Here is an 8,734-nt window from a genome sequence, read left to right as displayed (position 1 = left end):
TTAAGTTATGTTCAGGTACCTATAAATGGAAAATTAATCAAATAACAAAAACCCAAAAGAAAAAAAATCCAGAAACTCATGAGAATTTCTATTGAAGAGTACTTTAACGATCACAGAAAAAGTCTGGCTTGTTAGCTGAAAAATATATGAATATATTCAAAGAAGCTATATTATACTGAGTGGTTTAATACGTTTAGCAAAATGCTGTACTTAAAATTATTTAGAGGAAGTTATCATCCTTAAGTGTAATTTCTTGTTTATTAAATTCCGAAAATATTACTTTCATTTGATCACTAAATGATAAATGCCTTTCTCATCAGATATCATATATTTAAATATATTTATTTAAATATATTTATTTATATGTTCAATCATTTATTTATTAATGTATTTAAGTTTTTTTTTTTTTTTTTTTTTTTTTTAAGGACAATTTGGGATGTTTCAACTATTTCACACTTTCCTATTCTTGACCATATTGTAAAAATGTATCATTTTTAATTGTTCTTAATTATTATTATTAAACATTCTAATGTGGTAGACATGTTCACTTAATAAAATGAAAACATGTTTATTTGCTATGTGTGTATAAAAAAAATCTGAATAAAATCTATAAAATAGTCAGTAAAGTATGTATTTTTAAACTGGCATTTACTTAAGGCGACCGTTGGAAAACGAAAGACCTTAAAGCGCCAAGATGGCGGCGCCCATGAAAGATGCCGGGGAGTTTGAAAGCTGGCTCGACGAGCGACTGGACTCGTTAGAAGTTGACCGTGAGGTGTACAGTGCATATATTTTAGGAATTTTAAAGGAAGAAGAAAGCGACGAGGAAAAAGAAGATGCCCTTCAGGGGATTTTGTCTGCTTTTCTGGTGAATGCTGAAGTGGCATGTCTCGCTCTCTCACTGAGATTGCCTTCACATCTGCTTCTGTCTGTCTCTCCTCTGTCAAGTGGTTTGACGTCTTGTGTTTCTGGTGTCTGTTGGGTTTTTGTTAGCTTTAATTTTAGCTGAGTGTTCTAATTTACACTCTATAATCAGTGAGTTGTACTATTCTTCCATGCTAAACTAGTCTACCCAGTATTGTTTTGGCTAACTAGACGATTAGATTGGGCTTGTACATTAAGGGTTAAATCAAATTGCACTTCTGCTTTAAAATCAACTTTCTCGGTCTAGTTTTAAATAGTGGCTATGAAATTATAAAGCAATTCGTATTTAAGTTCACATCCTTTTGTGAAAAATGATAATACTTATTGTTTTTATACCATAAATAAAATGATTTATGTAGTTTATCAGTGCTTAACTATGTACTAACATTTCCCCCCTTTTATTAAAGGATGAAGATACCATAGAAGAAGTCTGCAAGCAGATCATCAATCACTGGAAGGAGTGTTGCAGCCGACTGGCTGACGGACAAAACAAGGATGACGGTATGGAGATGAAGATTTGAATTTTACCTCAACCAAATGAAAAGTATTTATCTGGAAAGTAATCAAGGCATGACGGTCAAATCTTAAACAAATAGCAATGTACTTTTACCTTCCCAATACTTAATTTCAACTCAAAAAGAGACTTTTTTTTGCAATGGAGAGCTGTATAAAATTAGGAAATATGGTAGTGTAAAGGCAAATTTATGCAGTACAATGTGTAGCCTTTTCAAGAACTCGTGAGAACTTCAGCGGAAGGTTACGAGAACTTTGGCGACGGGAGTGTTTATTTTTCTCTAAACAACAATGATGCGTCTGCAAGATATTGAGTTAAACTAGAGTTGCTAGAAATCGAAGAGGAACGGTTTCTGTTAATGGAGTTGGCAAAAAGATAGATTAACCTTTCGTCGTAGTTGTCCATTGTAGTTGTTCCTCGATTTTTAGAAAATGGCCTGGCATCGAATCGAGAAGGACGAACACACAGACAGCCGGAAAGGCATACCAAACACCAATCTCAGCTGCTTTTGAGGTCTGCGCGGGTTTGCGACCGTCCAACGCATAGTCAGAAGCGTGACAGATTTCACAGTTGCAGAGGCTATGCTTCAGAAGCATAAATTGGCCCTAAAGGGGAACGCCATTTTTTTTTACATTGGGCCCTTGTTTTTACTTTATTACATCATTTTCTACTCACCCATCTGAGTTTTGTGTCATTTGGAGCTCTTCTGAAGATGCTCCGTTATGTTATGTTATATCCAATTACCGTCTTCCTATGAGCAACGAGTTGAAGGCACAAACTAAACTGTTCATAATTTATTATTTATGGTACGCCAGCATTCATAACATGTAGGCGAATCACTGTCCCCCAGACATCCACGGTTATATTTTTTATATTTTGTATTTTTTCAAAACAAAGCAGAGTGTGTATGACATCATCCGCGCGCACCGGCTATATTCATTCATCCTGTCCGCTGAACTGCTGCTAGTTTTACTCACATGCCTGGAAGATGTCTAGTGCTACTACCACAGATGATCTCGCTCTCGAAATGGAATTGAACGATTCACATTAGCTAGCCGAATGAATAGAAGGGGTAGAGCGTAGCCGCCTGTTGCCCGGGCTGCCTGTCACAACTCCAGTCCAGCGCGCAGATGACGTCATACACATTCCGGTTTGTTTTTAAAAAATATAAATATAAAAAAATGCGTGGGTTCTCTGCGGGTACTCCGGCTTCCTCCTAAAGTCCAAAAACATGACTGTTAGGTTAATTGGCTTCTCTACAGTCCCCTCAAGTGTGAGTGTGTGTGTGAATGGTTGTTTGTCCTGTTTGTCTCTTGTGTTGTCCTGCGATGGACTGGCAACCTGTCCAGGGTGTATCCTGCCTCTCGCCCAATGACTGCTGGAGATAGGCACCAGCACCTCCCACGACCCCACTCGGGAAAAGCGTGTTAGAAGATGGATGGATGGATGGATGGATGGATGGATGGATGGATGGATATTTGATAGCTTTTTAGACATACTAAATGAGATTAGTTGTGATGTTGTAGCAATGATTTTTTTATCTTAATGTGACTGTCATCCCTGTGTCTTTCCTTTTTTGATCTTAGCTGAGGTCCAGGCCATTGCCAGCATGATAGAAAAACAGGCCCAGATTGTTGTGAAACAAAAAGACCTGTCTGAAGAGTCAAAGAAAAGGAAGGAGGCCCTTCTTGCTCAGTACGCCAATGTAACGGATGAAGAGGAATATCCTTGACGATAAACATGACAGTTTAGCTACGTTCATTTTTGTTTTTAAGTGTTCTGTATTGGTCTGTTTGCTTATTCATTTGTGAGCATAAAGTATAATAGTATGATCAAGGAAAGAAGGAGAAATGGCTTTATTTCATCTGGAACAGTTGAATTTCAGGGATGAACTCTTTCCTTGACAAAAGCACTGAAGCGGAAGAGGAGCCAGCAACTGGAATCGATGTTCCTGGAAATGAGAGATGTATCCTTTGTGCCTGTTTTAACCTTAAATTTCCTGATAATTAGCCTTATCATGTGAATACCTCATATTTCATTCATCAGTTGTATTGCTAACCTTAAACTATATTATTTCTAGTTGTGTTTACTGCACCGTGGTTAAAGTTGGTAAATAAAAACATGACATTTATAAGTGCTTGTCCTTTACTGTTTGCCATAGCCCTGTTCAGGAACACCAATGTGGAAGAGGTGCTCAGCAGACAGAAGCAAAAGCGTGACCAAGCTCGGGAAGATGCTCAGAAGAAGAAAGAAATGGACAAAATGCAGCGAGAGAAGGACAAACTGGCCAAACAAGACAGAAAAGAGAAAGAGAAGAAACGTACACAAAAAGGTGAACGCAAAAGATAAAACCCATAAGGACGGTTTTCATCAGTTTCTTTTGCAATAAAACTAAAGATTGAGAAGTTAAAGCTTGAAATGTGTGCTTCTCTTTCCAACTAAATTTCTAAATGTGTTTAAGTCACTGTCAGATGCTTGGTAAAACCTGTCTCAGTTATTAGACACACTGAACACAAAGGGCAGAAGTACAATTCATACATAAATACATTTACACTTAATTGTTTCAGAGTAATTTTACCCAGTTTGTATGACAGTTTTGGTAATCATGACTATGCAGAAAACTTAACTCTACCTTTTTAAAAATGTTCCGTTTTGATTATGATGTCAGGATTTCACTAAAGCATATCATTAATGATAAGAATCAACCCATTTCACTGGTATTCTTGGAGCCAACATTTGATAAATGCTGGATATTTCTACACAACTTTCATCTGCAGGTTTTGCTTTTATTTTCTATGCATCTTGACAGCAAACCAGAACACATTTTGCTAAATTAACTAACCTCAGATGTATACTGTTCCATCATTCAAATGTTTTGAGGTTTATCTTTTTTTGAAATGAATAAAAACCTCCTTTTTTATTTCTTGACGACTGTGTTTATTTTTAAATTTCATTGTACGGAACGGGTAACATCGAAACACGAATTGACAAAAAAAAGTGAAAGCAGAAAAGTTATATAAACATTTTACAAATAATCACACTTCACCCAACATTTTGCTGAACAGTACGACTTAAATTTAAACATGAAGATTTTTTAAATCTTATCACTTGTGAGCAGACTGATTACAGGAGGGAAAAAAAAAACTTTATACTGAAATTTAAGGTTACAAAAGTATAAGGGATTTGATTGAAGCATTGCTGAAAAGAATTTACTATTTATAAGTGATTTATACACCAATTATTACTTGGGAATACATAAAACTGAGGTTCTATTATATTTCAATAAATAAGTAAAAAGAAGAATTTGTGAAAATCTGCTGCATAAATGTTGTCTTTCAAGATTAGAGTAGATCTGTAGAAAAAAAAGTGGGGGAAAAAATTTAGATGTTGCAAATTTTAAATTGCATTTCATGCAATTCCTGAATCCTTGTTAAAAAAAAGGCTTATCTTCAAGCTGTTGATCTCTTTTGTTATCCTAATTTTTCTATTAATAATTTAATCAATTGAAGGTCAATAATACAAAGGAATATTCGTTTCTTTTACTTCATTCCAAATCTCACATTTGCATCTAGATAATTTGCAAGTGAAAAGAGTTTCTCTGTAAAGGAGGAGAGCACCTCTCGGCACATTAGGCTCCTTCATGCATGTTGTGGTACTGAATCCTGACAGATTGGGACAGCGTCATTTGGAGGGCACACCACACAGATGTTTGGAGCCTCTTGGTGGTAGCAGTCAGGTCCTTCAGTGCAATTAACATCAACATGTTACCTTTTGGGGTAAAAGTCGGTTGGGATGATGGGCGTCTATAAATGAGGTAAAAGTACTAAGAATGATTACCTCTGTCCTCGGTGAAATTAATTCCCTGCTTCTGCTGTTTAGTCATGTTTCGATCCACCTTGCATCTTGTCTGGGTGACGCATATAGCCATGTGGTGCCTTTTTGATTGTAGTGTTGATGTTGATAAGCAGGGAAACACTACAGAGATACTCCATTCTGTCGAAAAGGCTTTTCACCTGAAACATGACAGTGCAAAAACTTTCTTTACTTAGTAGTTTTTACATAAAGTTCAAGCCAGTTTTAATAACAACCCTATTTTGAGTATATCTATAGATATAGATAGATATATCTATCTATAGATATATATATATATATATAGATGTAGATATAGACTTATCTATATCTGTAGATATCTATAGATATAGACTTATCTATAGATATAGAGATATAGATAAATATATATATATATGTAGTATATACAGTCAATGCGGGGTCTACTCCTATATTATGTCTATGGTCCTTGGAAGATGCAACCCATTAATTCGAAAAAGCTGTAAGGTATATATAGACAGGTGTGTGCCTTTCCTAATCAAGTCCAATCAGTTTAATTAAACACAGCTGGACTCCAGTAAAGGAGCAGAACCATCTGAAACAGGATCAGAAGAATTTGACAGCATGTGAGTTAAATACTTATGACGATGGGATATTTCAGTTTTTCTTTTGTAATACATTTGCAACAACTTTTCTGTATGTTTTTTCAGTCAAGACGGGGTGCTGAGTGTACATCAGTGATAAATAAAATTAGCTTTCTTTTATTTAAAGAAATGGCTACAATGAAACAATACTAAGCTGCAGCTTGGTATTTAGCATCTGAGTGTATCTCTTAGAACCTGGAACCAAACTCCCATGGACATGGTTGTGTATAAAAATGTAATTTAATTTAAATACACTTTACTAAGTGGGAATTAAATTTAATTATATAACCCTGGCTATGTGTTTTAATTGAAAATACACTTTTAGCCTTATTATTACCCATACAGTATTTAGCTTCAGCTGTCTTTATTTAAAGTATCCCCCCAGCATGGCACCATGCTGCTAACCTGTTTCACCATGGTAACATTTTGATCTCATATAGAGAGAACATCTTCCACATTTTTTGCTTTTTATTTTTGAAAAGAAAGAAATTAATTAACCTGACCATTATGAAGGTCAGACCTGTACATTAAAACTGTGCACAGATTCTCCCAACTGAGCTCTGGATCTCTGCAGCTCCTCTAAAGTTACTGTGGGCCTTTTGGCTGCCTCGCTGTCTATTCTCAAACCTACCATGGACCGCCGGGTCCTGGTTGGTTTGCAGATATGCAATGCTCTACGTTTGGGTAAAACGGTTATGTATGAGCTGCTCAAAGCAATTAGATATCAGAATACCTCTGGGTACATTTATTTCACCCTGTTTTATTTTGGTATGAAGAAGTGAAAGGGGCTAAATACAAATGAATGAAGAACTTTTTAGATCTTACTTTAAATTTTAAAATCCATGAATTGTTTTCCTTCTTCTTCCCATTTATACGTTTTTCTGTCACATAAAAGCCTAAAAAACGTTTGTATTCAGATCAAATTCTGCTGCTTTTCTTTGTTTTTATGTTAACCTTTACTTTTAATCTGAGATTTCAACATTATACTGGCAAATCCCAAGAGTGTAATATCTAAATGTAGAACGTTATTGATCTAAACCAGTCTGTGAAACAGCAGGGGTGACTCAAATTTGTCCATAGTTTCCATCTGAGAAGTGCTTTTTTATTCTTTCTTTTTTGAGTCTTGTGTGGAGCTATTGAATAAAAAAAACAAGCAGGACATTTTTTCACCAGGTCAACATTCAGTTGGACATAATGTCTGGCAGAGCTGCAAGATAGTATGTGTGTTGGGACTCTAGATTTAAGCTGTTCAAGCATGCAATGTGACTTAACATGAATCATAAGGGAAAAAAATAAAATGTATAGGTAATAATCTCATATTTCTGTTTTTAAATCATTTTCATTTACATCTCATTTGGACCAGATTTAATAGGGATTTGTTTGTGAAGAGCCAACGGGCCTGCAGCACGTACTGTACAGACTTGACCTCTAGGTGGAAGCAGCTTCCTCGCTCTTAGTGAAGGTTCTGCTTCTAATAGCTCCGGAAAAAGTGTAGCTAATTCAGACCCATTTCTGACCATAGTTCTTAAAATAACTCTTTAGTTTGCTTAATTTGTTTAGTGTTTTGGCTCTTTTAAAATGAACTAATAAACAAATTTACTTCCCTTTTTTAAACTCAGCTTAAGTACATACAAATGTCCTAATTTCCTCCAAAACACGTTTCTTGAATAAATGCATGCATTTTTTTTTTAAGAAGGGGTTTTAATTTCAGTTAAGAACAAAACAAGAAACAACACATGACCAAATAACAAATTGGCTGACCTTGATTTGCTTGAATGCGGTGTGTATTAATAATAGTTTATTTTATGTTCCCTTCAATCTTGCAATTACTGAATGAATATAGTAATGATTGGGTGGGGGTCCTGTGAACTGGGTTTTGTTCTCATGCTTTGGATAGTTATGTTGATAATTCTCTTTGTTCCCTGGACAATCTGATTGCCCTGCAGGACAGGAGGTACCTGCTCCATTAAGGTACCTTTGTTGCAAAGGAATGTACCGGGTTATAAATCCATTTAGGTGGGTGGTAGCATTTGTTGTGGCTTGTTTACCTTCAGGAATAATTTGTGTTTTCTAGGTTTGAAAGACTAACATTTTAAAGTAACTAGGTTTCTTTTCACAATAAGCCTCTCTTTCAAAGCAGAATTAGTTCATTACATTTTGGGAGGAACTTCCTGTATGATCCGAGTTTATCTGGTTTAAATGGAACATTTTATTTACTTTTCCTTTAGATATATTTTGAAGTTTTCAGAAAATATTCAATGCAAAAGATAGGGAGTTCGGATTAGACAATTATTTTTTCTAGAATTGAAATTTTGTAGAAGGATAAATGTCAAAAAAACTATGTGAAAGTAAAGCAATCAATAGCCAAGGCATGCTCCAGAATGTTTCTATGTAGACCTTTAACCTAAATTATTATTTTTATTCCTTAATTTCATGACCTCTGATAGTTATGAAGTGTGTCCATACCCTTTTAACAAGCAGCTGAGAATGAGAGTTTCAAACGACTTCATCTGAATGATTTCAATTTTATTAAGGAATCTGTCATGGCTGATTAAAAGCTTTGTGTCATGCCTTATTAGTAAAGATGTCTTTCATGAAGTGTAGAACTGGGCAACAGTAGTAACATATTTTTGTACTCTGCCATCCCTCCCTCTAACATGAGTAGAATAATCATGAGAGTTTTTGAACGTCCATAACTCAAACAAAGAAAAAATGACCATGTAGAAGATAATCCAGATCGAGAAGACAATGTGATAAGGTTTGCAGCAGCTTTTTGGTTTTGACAATAAAACATTTAACTCCAGTAGTTCAATGTCATGTACCT

The 8,734-nt window shown here is 35.4% G+C and overlaps 1 protein-coding gene across 2 annotated transcripts; it reads left to right on the top strand.

Annotated features, from left to right (window-relative positions):
* The first annotated feature begins 693 nt into the window (after positions 1–693).
* On the top strand, positions 694–4,349 carry ccdc43 (coiled-coil domain containing 43). 2 transcript variants are annotated; one of them, XM_015385942.1, is made up of 5 exons: positions 694–868; positions 1,332–1,425; positions 3,025–3,160; positions 3,352–3,392; positions 3,600–4,349. In XM_015385942.1, the coding sequence occupies exons 1-5, from the start codon at positions 695–697 to the stop codon at positions 3,785–3,787; spliced, it is 633 nt and encodes a 210-aa protein (XP_015241428.1). In that variant the 5' UTR covers position 694; the 3' UTR covers positions 3,788–4,349. The 2 variants fall into 2 exon arrangements, with proteins under 2 accessions (XP_015241428.1, XP_015241427.1); XM_015385941.1 differs by having other exon boundaries at positions 3,352–3,404.
* The last annotated feature ends 4,385 nt before the right edge of the window (positions 4,350–8,734 follow it).

The sequence above is a fragment of the Cyprinodon variegatus genome, unplaced genomic scaffold (genome assembly GCF_000732505.1).
Source record: "Cyprinodon variegatus isolate N-32 unplaced genomic scaffold, C_variegatus-1.0 Scaffold352, whole genome shotgun sequence".
In the NCBI taxonomy this organism is placed as follows: Eukaryota; Metazoa; Chordata; class Actinopteri; order Cyprinodontiformes; family Cyprinodontidae; genus Cyprinodon; species Cyprinodon variegatus.
The sequence above is the reverse complement of the archived record's forward strand: the minus strand, read 5'-3'. Positions and strand labels throughout refer to the sequence as shown.

Bases quoted from the DNA above. Each gene is read 5' to 3' on its own strand.
- ccdc43 (XM_015385941.1), top strand. From the start codon at position 695: ATGGCGGCGCCCATGAAAGATGCCGGGGAGTTTGAAAGCTGGCTCGAC. The intron at 1,426-3,024 runs GTATGGAGATGA...TTTTGATCTTAG, and splicing joins CGGACAAAACAAGGATGACG to CTGAGGTCCAGGCCATTGCC. The intron at 3,405-3,599 runs GTATCCTTTGTG...TGTTTGCCATAG, and splicing joins TGTTCCTGGAAATGAGAGAT to CCCTGTTCAGGAACACCAAT.